At 28.6% G+C, this 18,318-nt stretch overlaps 8 protein-coding genes across 8 annotated transcripts, besides 1 other annotated feature; 6 read left to right on the top strand and 2 right to left on the bottom strand.

The window, feature by feature from the left end:
* Positions 1-731: 731 nt before the first annotated feature.
* Positions 732-1,771: a mobile genetic element.
* A 27-nt stretch (positions 1,772-1,798) lies between these two features.
* On the top strand, positions 1,799-3,102 carry TVAGG3_0907710 (RNA polymerase II transcription regulator recruiting protein; the record flags this gene model as incomplete). Its single annotated transcript, XM_001307179.2, has 1 exon — positions 1,835-2,377. One exon carries the CDS (start codon positions 1,835-1,837, stop codon positions 2,375-2,377), a length of 543 nt encoding a protein of 180 aa, XP_001307180.1.
* Positions 3,103-4,862: 1,760 nt separating this feature from the next.
* Positions 4,863-6,350, top strand: TVAGG3_0907720 (serine/threonine-protein phosphatase 6 regulatory subunit family; the record flags this gene model as incomplete). Its single annotated transcript, XM_001307180.2, has 1 exon — positions 4,863-6,302. The coding sequence occupies one exon, from the start codon at positions 4,863-4,865 to the stop codon at positions 6,300-6,302; it is 1,440 nt and encodes a 479-aa protein (XP_001307181.2).
* Positions 6,351-6,467: 117 nt separating this feature from the next.
* Positions 6,468-7,489, top strand: TVAGG3_0907730 (uncharacterized protein; the record flags this gene model as incomplete). Its single annotated transcript, XM_001307181.1, has 1 exon — positions 6,524-7,489. One exon carries the CDS (start codon positions 6,524-6,526, stop codon positions 7,487-7,489), a length of 966 nt encoding a protein of 321 aa, XP_001307182.1.
* A 305-nt stretch (positions 7,490-7,794) lies between these two features.
* Positions 7,795-8,997, top strand: TVAGG3_0907740 (pectin lyase-like family; the record flags this gene model as incomplete). Its single annotated transcript, XM_001307182.1, has 1 exon — positions 8,133-8,858. One exon carries the CDS (start codon positions 8,133-8,135, stop codon positions 8,856-8,858), a length of 726 nt encoding a protein of 241 aa, XP_001307183.1.
* Positions 8,998-9,122: 125 nt separating this feature from the next.
* On the bottom strand, positions 9,123-9,666 carry TVAGG3_0907750 (RNA polymerase II transcription regulator recruiting protein; the record flags this gene model as incomplete). Its single annotated transcript, XM_001307183.2, has 1 exon — positions 9,145-9,666. One exon carries the CDS (start codon positions 9,664-9,666, stop codon positions 9,145-9,147), a length of 522 nt encoding a protein of 173 aa, XP_001307184.1.
* Positions 9,667-10,670: 1,004 nt separating this feature from the next.
* On the top strand, positions 10,671-11,285 carry TVAGG3_0907760 (uncharacterized protein; the record flags this gene model as incomplete). The annotated part of the gene is made up of 1 exon (XM_001307184.1): positions 10,671-11,285. The coding sequence occupies one exon, from the start codon at positions 10,671-10,673 to the stop codon at positions 11,283-11,285; it is 615 nt and encodes a 204-aa protein (XP_001307185.1).
* A 240-nt stretch (positions 11,286-11,525) lies between these two features.
* On the bottom strand, positions 11,526-16,105 carry TVAGG3_0907770 (immunoglobulins domain-containing protein; the record flags this gene model as incomplete). The annotated part of the gene is made up of 1 exon (XM_001307185.1): positions 11,667-16,097. One exon carries the CDS (start codon positions 16,095-16,097, stop codon positions 11,667-11,669), a length of 4,431 nt encoding a protein of 1,476 aa, XP_001307186.1.
* A 229-nt stretch (positions 16,106-16,334) lies between these two features.
* On the top strand, positions 16,335-17,315 carry TVAGG3_0907780 (uncharacterized protein; the record flags this gene model as incomplete). The annotated part of the gene is made up of 1 exon (XM_001307186.1): positions 16,515-17,315. One exon carries the CDS (start codon positions 16,515-16,517, stop codon positions 17,313-17,315), a length of 801 nt encoding a protein of 266 aa, XP_001307187.1.
* Between the last annotated feature and the right edge of the window lie 1,003 nt (positions 17,316-18,318).

An 18,318-nucleotide genomic window follows, 5' to 3' on the forward strand; every position in this document is an offset into this window, starting at 1 on the left:
GAGAGAGGCAAAGAATTCACTAACAATAGTTCAATAAGATAATTTTAGACGATATTCAGAAAATTGGATCTGACATTAATGTAAGAATGGGGACGGTCTAAAAATCTGATAATAAGAATAAATATATGAAAAAATCCGGTAGATCAGATTCGGGATTTTGAGAGAAATTATTAGTAAAGTTTGATATTTTATTGATTATTACAAATAAACTATTTCATAAATGTTATCAATTACATTCAGTTAAATTGATTATCAAAAATTGAAATGACACAAAAATTGAATATTGAATGACGTATTACAATGATTTTTTTGGCCCTTCAAATAATTAATTACGAATAATAGAATAAAAGTTTGTAATAATTTCAATTACAATACCTGTCAGATCTAAAACAATTCTCAATTCTGCTATTATGTTAATAATACATATCAGATAGTTATAAGCTAATAATGGTCGGAATTGAGATTTATAGAATTCAATTCACCAATTTAGTCCTTATTAAATATCATAATATATGATGTAAAATATATCTTATCCTCATATTTATCGTTTTATGAAAAATTAAATCCTATCGTCAACCACTATCTAAAACTTCAGATACTAATTAATTTTTATTTCCTCTACAATATTTACATAAAATTACAATTCAATGGGAGATTTGAAAATACAACATTTAAACCCTTTTATTAATCTATCCATCAAAATGATAATATTTTATTTAAATGTGGTTTAAGGGTGCACCCGTATGTACGTTTATTTGAGAGGAGGAGGATTACCCTCTCAATTTTGAGGGATTCGTTAGTTTATTTTCTCGATGAATATGCAATAAAATTTGATTTTTACCTTATCAATATACTTCATATAATATACACATGTTCATGTAAAAACTTTTTTCCAAAATCCTCAGGAATTAAGGGATTTTTGAATTTTAAGAATTTTTTTCGAATTTTTTCGAAAAAAAATATTTTCAGAACAGCCTTAACGGCTAAGATTTAGGAACAATGTTAAGTATCAAAAAGAAAGGAGGTCTGATATAGACAACATATATCGTTGAAGGTTGAAAAAATCTCTAATATTTGAGCCCAAAATTTCAAATTTTAATTTTTTGAAAAAAGAGGCCACCCGTATGTACGTTTATTTGAGAGGAGGAGGATTATATTTTTGAAAGGGTGAAACATTATGAATATGTTAATTATATAATAATATGTATTATTATAAAAAAGAAAAAATAAAGCACGTTAAAATTTTTCTTTCTTGATTTTTTACAAAATCTACTTAGAATTATGCAAAATATGACTAAATAATTATAAATTTCAAGTTAAATTTTAATTTTGATAAATAATTTAAATTTCAAAATATCAAGTTCAGTTCGACTATGTATGTAGTAATTCCTCAATAAAGTGCCAAAACCCTATTAAAATATATGAACATTTTCAACATTTTAATGTTTTTATTTAAAAATTTGTTGGAATATGAGCTTCAAACAATTATTATGTAAATAAAAATAATTAAATATATGTATTTATTCGTATTACAACCGTAGTAAGTCGATTCTTCCTTTCTTCTACTGAGTTTTGAATTTGATTTCGATTTGTAAAGAGATTCAAAGGGAAAATACTAGCGGATAAAAACTACCTCCATGAAAGGGTCAGAATGGAGTCAAGTTGTATTTTTTGATATTTTTTGCTTTTCGAGCCTAAATAGGTAGCCAAGATAATGCCTAAAAATAAGGTTCTAAATTCTGAAGTTTACATGATCCTCTCGTGTGCACCCTTAAATTCGCTTCACAAATTGAATGCACTCTCAAATCATATTTTTTTATTCACAACAATTTATATGACGTTCACATCCGATGATTATTCCGGTGATGAAAAAATGAGTAGCCCAATGGCTGATTGCAAATCAAAGCGTATAAAGTTTACTCCTGAAGAAGATTTTATTTTAGAACAACAAGTTGCCAAATATGGAGCCCGAAAATGGAACACAATTGCTCAGGCTCTTCCAGGAAGAACATCTCGTCAGTGCCGAGATAGATATATGAACTATTTGGAGAAAGGTTTGACAAATGAACCTTGGTCCAGTGAAGATGATCGTTTATTGGAGCAGCTCTTTGCCGTGTATGGAACCAAATGGTCACAGATAGCTAAGTATTTTGCCGGTAGATCCTCCAATAACATTAAAAATAGATGGTATACCCATTTGCAGAAAAGATTTAAACCAAAACTCCGGATAAGACAAAATATAAGTTTACCGACAATGGAAAAGAAGACTAAGTTACCCGCTTTTCAGATAGATTTCGGAGAATCAAGCGGTATTGACAGTTTTCTCTGCGAAATTAGAAGAAAGGCTCAACATTCTATTCAAGCATACATTGAATAAATCTCTGTTTAGTATCGATTAACCAAAACTACCATTTTTCTCGTTGTAATTACAAATATTTATGACGATATTTTATGCTGAAAAACTATTATTTTAATCAATATGAGGGAACCCAAGCTGATATTTAAAACCTTTGGCTCGAAAATGCACGTTTTATACAACTTCTCGATTTGTAAAATATTTTCAGTTTAATAATGATAGTACATTATAATGCTGCATCAATTTTTCAATTCTCAATTGCATTAGTTTGTCGGTTTGAATTGTTATAGACCGAAAATAGATTTTTTCGGTTTTCTCTTCAAATAATTGAAAGAATGATACTATTATAGGTTTATTATATTATATAGCATATAATCATGCTATAGCCGAAAATTATAAGTTTTGAGAAGATTGAATATAACACAAATAAATTTGAATGTAAGTTAAATTGCTTGTTGTTTTTAATAGCTATTTAATGAGAAATCCAATATTGCAAAATTCAAATTGAATAATTGAAAGAACAGAAAAAGTCATTCTTTTCAATTTCGAATATGTTTCATTGTATTTATAATTATATGGCAAATAAAATATTTAAACTTGATTTTTGAAGGAAAATTCACAAAATTGAATATATTCAAATAATTTTTATTCAAAAATAAACTAGTTATTTGAGTTTACTACTAATTATCTATTCAAACTACAAAGTTTGTAATTTAAAATATTTTGTGAGATCAGATTGAATTAATTTGAATCAATACATAAATTTTCTCTAATTTTTTGATATTTATACAGTGCGATCAATAATCAGAAAACTAATTTTCTAACTCTTTTCAACACAATTCAAATTTGTTAAGATAGTTTTTTGGTCTCTCAATTTTTGAATTAAAAGATCAGTTGGATATCTGATCAGAAGTTAACCCATTATATTTTTTTCTCTTCATCTTTTAATTTAATAGCATACTCTTAATCGAATTAGAAAAATATCGACGTAATATTTTTCATTACTTTTTCGAAAAATGCCATAGAAATGAAATCATTTCATAACATATAGCTCATAAATCTTCTTGAAAACTGGTCAAAATATTAATCTGAGTAATATTCCGCGTTTTTTGAAAGTTTTTTCGGATTTGAATTATTACGGGAAAATATAAATGGATAACAAATTAAAGAGCAATTAATTCGAAATTATTTGTTTTAATTTATCATTAGATTTGTGCTTTATATAAGATTAATTATTTTTTTTCATATCGTAATACAAAAATCCAATTTGATATCTCGATATGCATTGCAATAAAGTATACATTTATATATATCTTTCTCAATATGAGAAAATTATATTTAATCGAATTATGATTTCAAATCAATTATTATTAAATCGCAGTGCTCAGAAGGTGTTAGTTTGGGAATACTTAGGTCTAAAAACTCTAAAATAAAATGAATACTTCATTTATATTATATATTTGCGCATTGGCATCATAAAATGCCTTTTTGTAAACTATTCAATATTGAATAGTTTACAATTTAAATACATCATGTATTTAGTTTGAATCAATACTTTTTTTTCTGATACGAATCAGATTAATATCCGATAATATTTTGAAATATGAACGAGATAGACTATTAGCGAGGAATTGTTGAGATTTTTTTGTTATCCGCTCGAAACGTCAGATTCAAAACACGTTATGTCATGACAGATACTCTAGATAAACATTTGTGCATTAGAATACCCATAAATCACCATAATTATCATCAAATTGTGAATTTTCAGATTTCAACAGAACATTCAAATATTTCTTCTTTTTATGAATGTCGTTACGACCTCTATTAATGATAAAAATAATATATATAAGTTATATATATATAATTAATATTGATAAATTATATTTCGATACATGAATTAATCAAAAAAATAATTTTATCATTAAATGTATCGTTTAATAATCGGTAATTAAAAGCATAAAAATACAACACTATCATTAGGTTCTCGAATATATTTCTTAGCATTATGAAAAAATATTTCAAAAAATCAAATATTGAACAATGAGTGTATGACAATCAATATTTTCTAATTAGAAGATTTCAAAGACTTATCAAATATAGATGGTTATCATTGCGCTTCTCGATAAAATTTGTTCATATTTTTTAATGCATATCAATCATTGTGTATTTTATTTTTTGAAGCAATGCAACAAAATTCCTAAAATGAGAATCAATTTTATCATGATTGATTAATCCCGAGAGTGATTTATATAAATGGAACTGCTGAAATATTGAATAAAAAAGGGTTAATCCATCACACAAATAGGGTGGTAAGCTTGCCATTGATAAATCGCTTTTTAAAATTCAATATCGACACAAATTTACACAAAGAAAGCGAAAATTTATTATAACAAAACATTGACTCAAAAATCCATTAGTAAATGAGTTGTTTCCATAAATTTATCCAAATAAAAAGTTTTTCTTCTGTTTTTGAATATTTTACACGGAAAAATTATTAAATTTAAAAATGACTGGGTACGAAAAACCCTCCTTCCCACAATCCATTTCAGAACTTATTAAAAAACCAGAGACGACACTTGATGACATTATTTTCGATCCAAACATTTCTCACGCCATAGAAAGTCCAATACAAGAATTTGTAGACTTCCTTTCACGTGAAGACATCTTGAACTCTCTGATGGACTATACTTTGACAACTAAAATGATGAAGAAGGAGCACTTTAGAAGATCTGCAGTTATTTGCATTTCTTTATTAACTTCTGATATCCTTGGATTTGAAACGAAATTGATTCAAAATGGATTTTTATTGAACCAGTTCAAGCAATTCATAAATTCAGAATACTCCAAGGACCCAATGGTTTCTGGTCATTTCCAAAGAATTTTAATTTCATCAGCCCGTTTGAGTTCCGGTAAAATAATCCGCGATTTCCCTGAATTGAAGATATACTTATTTACTCATATGCACAATTTAGCTCTCCGTGAGCTTGTTATAGTTTTGGCAACAGATTTCAAAGAATCTTTCGATTTTACCATTGAAACTATCAAGAAAATTTGCCAACACCTTCCATCAGTCGCAAACCCATACAATTTCATCTCTGCGTTTAGAATTATTTGCAAACTTCAATCTCATCACTATAATTTCTTCAATGATCCTCAAATCGTCGAGACAATATTAAATATCGGTGTTACAACACAGGATCCACTTCTTGCTTCCGAATGCTTCTTATTTGTTGAGAAATTAACTCATTGCTTCCCATTTGTCCACGATCTCGTCAACAAATTCGAAAATAAATATACATTTGATGCAAGCAAAGTCACATGCGCTACAGCTACAGCCTTAAAACTCTTCAAAACAGGAGTTCCAACTTTTATCGATTCATTCTTCCAAAACAAAGGAAATACAGGTCTCGATTTAGCTCTTATCCACATTATATCCGAAGTTCCTGACGACCAGCTCTCAAATATCATCAAAGAACATAAAATCGTAAATAGAATTATTGAAACATTCGGAAAGAGCAAAACGAACGGCCAAATAACAGCCTTTGCCCAATACATTGCAGCCCGTACCAAAAATATCCCAGAACTCCAAACAGATGAATGGATTGAATTTGTATCTACGAAATTGACACCAAGAATCAAGCTAAGAGACACACCATACGCAGGAGGAATTCCTCACTCGGCGTTCTCCACGTACGATGACCACGCAGTCTATCCAGACACGGAATTCAACATCGCCGAAGATGATTTCAACGAAGAAGAGGTTTTCTCCGACGGACATAGCTCTGCTGACAATAGCTTCGACTGCTACGACGACTACGATGAAGAACCAGTCGAAAAAGCGTCAGTTCAGTTTATTGAAACTCAATCTACTTCTCCGGACACTGTTGAGCCAAGAATCAACAGGTTCATTAGGGATAGCAGCATTCCAAATCTATCAGACAATTAATCTGATCTTATTAAGTTATTTTAGTATAATAAAGAATTAAAAAACGAAAATTTTTATTCTATTTCGAATCATAATATTGTGTTCACAATTCCGAACCAAATATATTTGATTTTTATTTGAAATCTGACACTAATCCAATTCCAAAGAAAATTTGAGAGGGCCAATCAAATTTCCTGATCGGGACTGATTTCTCGATTTTTTATGTCAAATCTATTAGAACCATGCATCATAGTGAATGGGAAGACATTTACCATACAAACGAACCACAATCAAACACAACAAATCAGAAATATAACGTAAATTCAGGTGATTTTTATGCAAATAAAGTAGTTTTCCATAGCTTAGGAGATTCCGGTGTAATATACTTAGATTTTGCCAATGGGAACTCTTTAATATCTTCTTGTACGTTTTTAAATTCCTCTAACACAGGAGATCAACAAGGAGGTTCAATTACAATTAAGAATTGTCAAAGTGCTCTTCGAAAAGTATGCAGTATTGGATCTAAATCTACAGCTGGTAATGGTGGTAGATTTTCTCGGATTGAAGTTGCAAATGATGCAAATAGTTTAAATTATTATTCAGAAATGTCCATATTTAACAATAATCAAGGTTATATTTCTGGATATAATGGGATATATATCCTCAATGGAAGAATTTCTTTCACCAAAAATAATTTAACTAAAAATTCCTGTAAATATAATTCAGCCATTGGCATTGAATCTACACATGGAAAGGTGAATTATTCTTTCTTTGATGATAACAAATCAGATTCTAGACTTATTATGCAAATATTTCAAGAAATTCACTACAATAGCTTAATAATTTCGAATAACACAGTAAAAATAGTTGATTACCGTTTTCCAGAAATGATTGATTGCAGTGAAGGGAAAAGTTTTTTTGAAAATTGCTATTTTGTTAATAATAATCAAGGGCCAAATTATTTATTTGGAGCATTCTCAGCTACAATAGCGCTCTCAAAATGCTTGATAGTTTCAAATAATACAAAAATTCATTCAGGACCTGGAACATTTAAGACTGAATGCCCACAACAACCAGAGATTGTATTAGACCTATATTCAACAGAATGTTGCCCAGGGAATGTTTATCAAATTTATTCTAATATTATTACAGCCTCAAAAATTTACTCATCATTTATGAGTAATCTAAATGATGCTCTTCAATCATAAATTGAGTAAAAACATATTCTTTTTATTTTGCTATTCATTCATATTCGAGACTCCTGCTTATTGATCTACCTTAAATGATTGCGCATAATACAATAGATGAAATTTATAAAGGAATCATTTAAATAAGTCTCATGCTATATACTTGTGATTATGCTTCTTCAATAGCAATTGCATTTTATCTGTTAGTTTGAAGATGGAAGCTTCATATATCTTATAGATATCCAAGACAGTCTAATTGCCTTTCAAAATAATGAAATGATATGACAAAATTTTAGAGATTTTGACAATTTTTTATTTGCTTGGGAAACTTTTTGAAGATTTCTCCAATTCTGGTTTATCTAAATTCCAGCAATATATCATCAACCTGCACACTAGTGAATGGGAAGATATACATCATACAAATGAACCTCCATCAAATACCGAAAACAAGATATATAACGTAAATTCAGGAAACTTTTATACCACAAACGTGTTTTTTATTAATTTAGGAGATTTTGAAGTAATACATCTAGATTCTAATGGTTATTCTTTAATATCTTCGTGCACTTTTATAAATTCTTCAAATACAGAAGAACGCCAAGGAGGCTCCATTACAGTCAAATGCAACCAAAGCGCTCTTCGAAAAGTTTGCAGCATTGGATCGATGTCTACATCATCTTATGGTGCTAGATTTGCTTTTATTCAAATTTCGACTGAAGCTGGATTAAATTTTTATACAGAAATATCAGTCTTAAATAGCAATCGTGGAAGTAATATAGGATACAATGGAATATGCGTCGATTCTGGGAAATTCGCTTTTACAAGGAATAACTTAACAAAAAATTGCTGCGAATTTAACTCTGCATTAGGTACTCATGCAGCACCAGGCTTTGTAAATTTTACATTATTTGATCAAAACAAAGCAGCCAAAAGAATTATTACTCAAGATTCTGCCAGTGTATATCGTAGCATAATAGTTACAAACAATACAGTATCTGAAAGCGATCCTGAATATCCAGGAATGATAAATTATGCTAATGGAAACATTCTTGTCGAAAATTGTTATTTTGCAAATAACAATCAAGGTGAAGATTCTTTGCTTGGAATGAATTATGCAAATATTACTCTTTCAAATTGTTTGATTGTCTCTGATAGTTCAAAGATTTATTCAGGTGTTGGAACATTTTCATCAGATAAACCTGAAACCCCACAGATGATTTTGGATTTGTTCTCAACAGAGCATTGTCCAAGACACGTTTATGGATTTAATACAAAATTATTCAGTACAACTCGCTTAAATCCATGTTCTTTGTTTATCAGTAATTTCACAGGTAAAAGTAAATGTCATAAGCCAAAAGTTTTTCCTTATAATAAATCGTCTAAATCATAATTTTTTCATTTTTTTATTTTAATCTTAATAATTTACGCGATAACTCACTGATATACTCATTAGATGCAATAAACAGTAAACAAATTCAAAATAAAATTTCTTTTATTATAAAAAACGCAAAAAAGAAAACAAAACAAGGATACATGAATAATCAATAGGAATGTGATCTGTATTTCCATGAGAAAACTTCATAGAATTCGATCATAAACAAAAATGATAAAATTTCTTCAAAAAATCATTAAAAAACAAAGAAATTGTAAGTAATTACTGTGAAATTGAAAATATATTATGCTTCTGGCTGTTGGAGTTGCTGAGTCTTAGTTTGTTCAATTTGATTGTGAATTTGAATGAGAATCTTTAATTTTTCACCTCTTATCTTTTCCATGCACATATTATGAGTAATGACAAGAGGATCTGTAACTTCTGCTTTAATTCCTTTTCGATTTTGTCTTACAACGTGTCTTATGATTTGTTTATAACGATTTTTGATATTTATTGGTGTTCTGTTGTTAAAATATGGTGTAAAAGTTGCCCATTTCGGGCCGTGTTTTGCATAAAGTTCGTGAAGTAATTTGTCTTCATCTTCTGTCCATGGATCACTCTTAATTTCTGGTGCCAGATATAATTTGTATCTTTCACGAATTTGTCTTGTTGTTCTACCCGGCATAAAGTGAACAATTGTATTCCAATCTGAACATCCGTACTCTCTAACAAGAGTAATAAGTTTCTGGTCCTCTTCTTCTGTAAATGCATTCTTTACCTTCCTCTTCTTTTGTTCAGGAAGGTTCTGATTTGTATTACTTTCCATTTCTATGTCACTTTTATTGTAATTTCTTAGAAAAATTTCAAATATATCAAAACCCGTCGATTTAAGTGCAAACAGCTTAATTAATACGTTTTCAAACGAATCCCCAAATTGCATATCGTTTTAATCATTTTTTCAAGATTCAGAATCGTATTCATCCAGTTTTATGATGTTTTGAGTGCATTTTCGCACACTTTCATATAATGCATATGTAATACAAGTGTGCGAGAATGCAGATTCTATACTGTTAATCTGAGAATTCCAATTGAAAAATATTAAATATCAAGATGAATCACCACTGATAACTATACAATAACCGGATGTGATGATGTCACCGAAGTTAAAAATATATGATATATTTCCGAGGAATTGAATTACCGAAAATTGAAGTTTAATGTTAACATCTACAACCACAAATATTGGGAAGATTCACCTTATAAATGTATATATGCAAATATATCAAGCGAAAATCGATGTTTAAAAAAATCCGAAAATTTATTCATTTTATAACCCAAAATTAAATGATTAATATAAATGATATAAGATATTGATCAATAATTCGCATTCCGTAGTAAACAATGATTACACTTGAAAAATCATCTCAATTTTCATTCAAATGTTGGAGTTGAGGGATTGTACGTTTAGTTTTAATTTTTTAAAAATATATTATATCATTAGTATCATTTAAGCATAGTTGTGTTTTTTGGCATCTCAATTTTCAAAGAAATTATTGAATGTGCGTTTTTTGTTCGTAAATAAACCAGACTGAACAAGAAACACATTGGTAACAATATTTTGCGCTGATATAGAATTTAACTGAATTAATTATTGAGAATAAATTGAATTTCTTTCATTCCTACATTAAACTCTACTTATGTATTCAACCTTATGAACTCTACTTTTCATTCTTTCATTTTGAACTTCAATTCAAATTGTCAATTCGTTAAAATTTGTTCTTTAGAAAAAACAATTTGAATAGAACATTCATTTTTAAATCACTTCTTATAATGCGGAGTAAGCCAAATGCGGGACAAAACGCCACACCTATGCTTCAGGTGGCCATTCCTGATGAAATTGCAGCCCATTTCAGAGAATTGGCTAGACGTCCAAACGAATTGGCAAAGATGTGGTTTGACAAGTATGTTGTTACACCAACAGCATATAGGTATTGCATCATGAAATCAGTCTATGTTTCCTATATGCGCTTCAATTTAAGCGACGAATTTAGGCATCCATTGTTAAATGCAAACATCGAAAAGTTAAATCAGACAATTGCATTGATTATTGCTCACAACTTGAAAGATATCGAATCCGATGGCAAGAAGTCCACATACCTTGTCGATGTTTGCGATGCTAAGATTGCCGATGCATGGTCATATATTTTTGATGTTATTGGTATGCATTACGAAGTTTTCAAAACGGGCAAATTGAATAGTTTTGGCATGAAATTACTTGAGTTGTCCATGGAATTCAGTGCTGGAATTCATTCCGGAAAATACCCAGATACAGGCCTCCAAATCCCATCTCGTGATGAATACCATAATTGGATGGGACAAGATCTTTTCTTTGGTGCTGAACGCGCAATGGCAGTTTCAAGTATTCTAAACCGAAATCGAAATTAATTTGAGTCAAATGAAAAATCATAAATAAAAACATTTTAATTTGACCAACAAGAATATGAATGCTTTTTCCACTATTATTTACCGTGCTTTATCATGGACATTGTATGATATTTTGATGCCATAATTACAAGTAAAGTTAGATATTAGATGAATTAGTCAATTTTTCATCATCTAGGTGGAAAAGTATTACGAATAACAGCCCATTATGGTTATTAAGTGATGATTTGCCGGGTACATCATAGAATTCAAAGATATCTCAAATATTGATAATAATTTAAAAAGATACATATTTTGGTGTTTAACATTGTTAAAATATAATGTAAGATGCAAGTATATACAAAATGTTTAGTAGAAATTGATTTTCAAACAAAATAATAAAATTTATTCATAAAGAGATCTTTTCTTCGGCTTTAAAGGTTCGTTCTCGAAATCAATGTTGTTTCCCTCATCAATCTGATCTCTTCCAGAAAGAAGAGGAACAATAGACTTTGCTTGACCTTTAGATTTGCCCATTTTCTTTTTAACCAAAATAATAACACCTAAAGCAGCTAAAATGAGTACTTGGAATACAAATATCTTGTATTTATACATAACTTTGAATATATTTGGTTTGTACTGGAATTCCTGAGATTTCTTTGACCAAATCTTCATATCATAAGAAACAGATACGTTAACAATCTGTACCTTCTTGGATTTAGGCGAGTCTACGATGATTTTATGCCCTTGGGCGAACTTTGGGAAACAAATTTGTCCTCCAAACCGAACATAAGTAGAATTCATGATTTTTATCTCGTTGATGAGCTTAATTTCGACTTCTACTGATTCATTTAGGTAAGAAAAGTTCGGATTTATGGATTCTATTTCTAATGTTTCATCTGTACAAAGTTTTACGCCATCTCCTGCATAACCATGTCTGCAAATGCATTCTCCTGATACGCATTGTGCAAATATGTGGCATTTCTGCTTGCAAATCTTCATTCTTCGCCTTGGAGCAATTTGAATTTCGTCATCGTCATCATCGTAACTAATAAATGGAATGTCTGGATTCCTGCCATGACGTTCTTCCATCTTTTTGATGTCTTCGTCCACTTCTTTTAATATCTCATTTATTTGTTCTTTATTAGAGTTATTTTCTGGTTTATGGTCAATATTTACATCATTTGAATCATTCTTGTTTTCTTTTTCTTCATTTTGTTGATTTTGAGAGATATTATTTTCAATTTTTGTTTTTTCCAGTTCATTTTCTTCAGATTTCTCTTCTTTTATGCCTTTACTCTCATCTACATTTGATTTCTGTTCTTCTTTTTCTTGATTTTCTATTTTTTCAGTTGAATTTTCGGAAATTCCTTCAGATTCACCAATATTATCATTTCCGAACTTATTATTGATTTCATCATAGATCTTCTTCAACTTCTTATCATTTTCCTCTGTAAAACTGTCTGTACTTGTTTGTTCTGACATGAAATTATTTTTAATTTCTTTTCCAGAAGTTGAATTTTTGTTGTTGAATTTGTTTTTGTCTGGGAAATCATTAAATTCATGATTGTTGCTTCTTCTGGCATCAGAAAACTGTTGATCGAATTCATCAATATATTTCTGAACTTTTTTATTTGATTTGTAATTGTTTTGTGACTTCTTTCTTTTGTTTCTTCTTTCTAATTCATTTATTTCGTCATAGTAATTGTTTCTTCTGCCTCTTCTCTGTTTTCTTGATGTTCTTGGCTCTTGCTCATCAAATTCATCATATCTACTTCCATAATAATGATCATCTTCATACCTTTTGTTGTTTCTCTTCTCTTCTTCAAAATCTTCAAATTCATCATTATATTTATTATTCTTATGTTTTTCGTTATCGAAATCTTCTATTTGATATTCTTCATTATATTTATTATTCTTATGTTTGTTCTGTTTTTCTTCTTCATAATTAAATCCTTTGTACTTGTTGTTTCTATGGTTCTTTTGTTTTTCTTCTTCGAAATCTTCTATTTCAAATTGATCTTCTTCACTATATTTATTGTGTTTACTTTTCTTTTCTTTATCAAAATCTTCATCATCATTATATTTATTGTTTTTGTGCTTCTTTTGTTTTTCTACTTCGAATTCTTCATCATTAATAAATTCTTTGTATTTATTGTTTCTATGATTCTTTTGTTTCTTTTCACTAAAATCATCTATTTCATCTTCATGTTTATTATTATATTTATTGTTTTTGTGTTTGTTATGTTTTTCGTTGTAGAAATCTTCTTCTTCGAATTGATCTTCATCATTGAATTCTTTGTTATAATTATAATTCTTTTGTTTCTTCTCATCAATATCTTCTAATTCAAACTCGTGTTCATTATTAAATTTACTATTTTTACGTTTGTGTTTGTCTTCTTCAAAATCTTCAATTTCTAATTGATCTTCATTGTTTCTGGGATTCTTTTGTTCCTCTTCATCAATTTCTTCTTTTTCATCTTCATGTTCATTGTGTTGTTTGTTGTCTTTTTCAACATCAAAGTCATCTTCATTTTGTTTTTGTTTGTTTTGTTTTTCATCATTTTCTTTGATATTTTCTTCATCAAATTCATCTTCTTGTTTGTTGTCTTTTTCAGGTATTTGTTTCTCTTCTTTTTCGTTATCAATTTCATTATTTTTGGTGATGTTTTGATTATCTAATTCATCTTCATTTTGTTTGTTGTTGATTTCTTCATCTTGGTCAATTTCATCATCTTCTTTTGGATGTTCCATTTTTTGTTTTTGTTTCTCATTGTTTTGTGTTAATTTTTCTATTTCTTCTTTTTCATTTAGATGTTGTTTATTTTCTTCTTCAATTTTCATTTCTTTCTTTGGTTTTTCTTCTTCGAATTCTTCAATAATTTGATCATTTTCTTTTTCTATTTCTTTAGATTTATTGACTTCTTCATCAATTTTGATGTTTTTCTCTTCAATCTTTGTTGCATTCTTTTGCTTGATTTCTTCATCAACTTTCTTTTCATCTTCTTTATGAGAAATTTCTTCATTTTGATGTTTAGTTTCATTTTCTTCTTCGGAAACTTCTTTGATTCGTTTGATTTTTTCATTTAATCTTTGATTTTGATGTTTTAATTTTGTTTTATTGATTTTTCTTTTGTAATCAACATCTAAATCATCAATGAATTCGATTTCTTCCTCTTTATTTATTCTTTCTTTTTCATTTTTCTCAGTTTGCTGTTCTAAATCCTTTTCATTTTCTAAATTATCTTCAATTAAATCTGTTTCATTTTCTGAAACATTTACTTTTTCTTTATTTCCTTCTAAATCTTTTTCTTTTTCTTCAATATTCTCAGTTTGATTTTCATTATTTTCTTTGATTTCATCATCTTCTAATTCATCAATTTGGGATTCTTTACTTTCATTGATTTCTTTATTTTGTTTTCCCTCATTTTCTTTGAAAGTTTCAGTTTCATTGACTTTTGTTTCATTCAAATCATTTTGATTTTGAATTTCTGTTTCATTTTCTAAGATTTCCTTGTTTTGTTTGATATCTATTTCAATACTTTCGTTTATTTCAATTTCCTTTTGACTTTCATTTTCATCAGAAAAAGTGACAGAAGGAAGTTCATTTTGTTTATTTTCTTTTGAATTCAATTGATTTTCATTTTGAAATTCATTTTGGTCTTTTTGGTATTCATCTCGTCTGGATCTGTAATAGTAGTCATCATGTCTTGATCTTTTATTTGATCTCCTGTGATTGTAGTCATTGTAACCTCTTTTGTGATGTCTGTATAAGTTGTTTCTTCTTTTTCCTTTTCCTCTTCTGTGCATTTGGTCTTCATCATCTTGATTGGAATAGAAATCATCAGGATTGCCTTCTTTTTCATTTCTTTTCTCATTTTGAACTTCTTTTTGTTGATTTATTTCTTCATTTTCAATTTGATCGCTTTCTTCAATTCTTTGATCAATAGTTTCATTATTTTGACTAATATTTGCTGAATCATTGTCTTCTTTTTGCAAATTTTCGACTTCTGAATTTGAAATATTATTTTCATTCAAAATATTATTATTTGATTGAATTGTAGCATTTTCTACAGATACATTAGCTGTTTCTAAAATGGTTTCGTTTTCAATCTGAACAATTTCTTCAATTGAATCTGAATTTGTCAAATTTTCTTCATTGTTAGTAAAATTGACTTGTACATCGTCGTTTACATTAAGATCTGTAATATTTGATACATTTATTTCTTGATTTTGATTTTCATTTTTATTAGGTTTTGTAAATGAACTTGATTGATTAAGAGTATCAGTTTCGTTAGCTATTGATTCATTAATGGCTGGTAATTCTTGTTCTTCTTGAAGAGGTTCTTTTATTTTTTCTTTAATTAAATCATTTTTATTGAATTCATCGTCATATTTATCATTTCTTCTCATATCTTGTCGATTTCCATGTTTGTTTTTGTTAACCTTTCCATTTGTTTGGAAAATTCGATCTGATTGGTCGCGTAGTGCTTTTTCGTAATCAATATCTTCTTTTGTATAACGAGAATGACGATGCTGTTGTCTTCTTGATGAAGATCCTATTACTCTATGCTCTCCTCGTTCTCTATGATGGTGTTTTGGCTTATTTTCGAAATCAATAGGCTTATTTTGAAGTGTATCAGCTCCTTCATTTTGAGCTTTTTGATTCTTATCAAATTTTAATGAAAAATTCTGCATTTGATTTTCAAGTGCTAAATAATCGAAATGATCTTCTTTTACTTCTCCACTATTATTATGTTCATTGCCAAAATCAGCATATTCAACATTTTGGCCCTCTTGTAATGAAAGGATAAGCGAAAGAAGAACAAAAAACATAATTGTCAAAAATAAATGGTGAGATAAAAAAATTGATATTAATTTTTATCATTGGAATGTGAACTCTTGAAATGGAAAGATCTGTCAAAAATGACAAAGCTTTGTCATCAAACTTGTCAATTATTTCCATTTATTGTTTTATAATTATTCCGTATAATACCAAATTTTAATTCAAAATTTGAATTGAATACGGATAGATTATTAAAACAAAAACTCGTTATTTAATCACCTCATATGTTTAATGATGATATCAGCCAACCGTAATACTATAGCTGCTTTTTCTCGATTATGATGACATCTAATGTGAATAATTGATTATATTTGATTTTTATTTTTAAGTAATTTTCGTCAGTTATTATTATTTCATGAAAGCATTTCCTTATTCCTATAAGTGTCTAGGAGAAAAATGGCAGATATATGAATGGAGTTATAGATAAACATACAAAAGATAATTTAGACTTTCTTTTAATTGGTGCTAAACCATTAATTTCATCTGCCAAACCAATTAAGAGAGAACTTGAAGAACCAGAAGAGATTACAGAAGAAGATTTTAAAGGATTTCCCGAACCAACAGTATCAATAAAACGAACCAGACCAAAAACGGCACAAAGTCTTAAAGATCCATTACCAAAGTCAAGAACAATGGATACTCCATCATATAATCGCTTGAAAAAAGATTTAAATTCTCAAAGAAACGTACAAGACTTTCTTATGGTTCACGAAGCTAATCAAAAACGTAAATCAGATCAAATGCATCAAGATTGGGAAGAACAATACATGGAAAAATTCGATAATAGAATGAAAAAGCAACTTAGTGGTCGAAACTACAAGACATTTAGAAGATCTCAGTCAAGAGCTTATACATCACTTAGTGCTCGCACTATGACAGAAATGTTATACCACGATGAACCTGAACAAGTTCCATTTGTAAGAGTATCTACATCTGGGTTAGGTGATCGCGTTCACGTTGCATCGTTGAATGCAAAGAAAGAAAGGGAGCTCACAAGGACAATAAGTTCTCTTTCTGCAAGAAAACCAGTTGATGATGAACCTGAAATGGCCATGACTTCTAGACCAGAGCTAAATAAGATTAGTAGACTCTATGAAACAAAATTTGCTGGTGCTGAAGAGAAGATTCCACCAAAAGGAAAGAAATATTTCAAGCAACAGAATTCTTCAAGAATTACTCAAACTATTAGTAATCTGTCCAACTATTAATATATTATGCTTTGTTTTATTGTTGTTATTTGTTTGTATATTAAAATTTATTTTTATAATTTTGTTATTATTTTTATTTAATCATTTTCATGGCATGCACAATAGAAACACTTTAGGAAGTTCATATTTATAGTAAATATTTTGTATTTAGTTTAACTTGGTTTAAATATTAATATCGAATACCTAAAAATCATTTCTTAAGTGGTTAATTTCTTCACCATTCACAAAATGATGCTCAAACATAATTCAATTTCTGTTATTATTTACTATAATATATAGGGGTGTAATCCCATTTTCATCATCTGAATAAAGAAGATTTAGTGTTAGCTGCGTATGATCTGGTTAGTGATCATAATAACCATAAATCAGGGATTAATGACATTCAAATGCTGAAATCTTTTCCATTCATTTTTTAGATATAGGAAATAACCAATCGCTTATAATATTACGAATTTCACATGACATCATCATTAACTATAGAAGTACATAATAAATGAATCTCTCTTTGCTATTATTTACCCACTAAATAAAATTTTGAATTCAAATTTGAACAAATTCGATGATCCATTTAACCAAATGATAAAATAATTCTAATTTATATATTGGTGTACTGTCAAACAGATTTATTAGGAATGATTGCAAGAATTTGATTTTGATTTTTTCATTACTTCTGAATTCGATTTATCTGATAAAAATAATATTAAAGTAGTAATAATCTACATTAATACATGTAGAAAAATTGTAAAGTTCATTTCAATAGATATACGTTAAAAGCTACTCGGTATAATAAAATTACAATACGTTAATTTTTTTATATAATCTTATTTTCGTTATAAAAAAATTGTACGTTAGCTTTTTCAAACTTTTGTTAAATTATTAGTGATATTCATATTACTAAATATTTTTCGATGCAATTTTGAATGAGGCGTCAAAAATCATTCAAAATTTTAAAATTCGAAATCAATGTATATTCAATTTTTAAGCAAGCTATCAAAACTTAGAC

The sequence above is a fragment of the Trichomonas vaginalis genome, chromosome I, assembly GCF_026262505.1.
Source record: "Trichomonas vaginalis G3 chromosome I, whole genome shotgun sequence".
Classification (NCBI taxonomy): Eukaryota; Parabasalia; order Trichomonadida; family Trichomonadidae; genus Trichomonas; species Trichomonas vaginalis.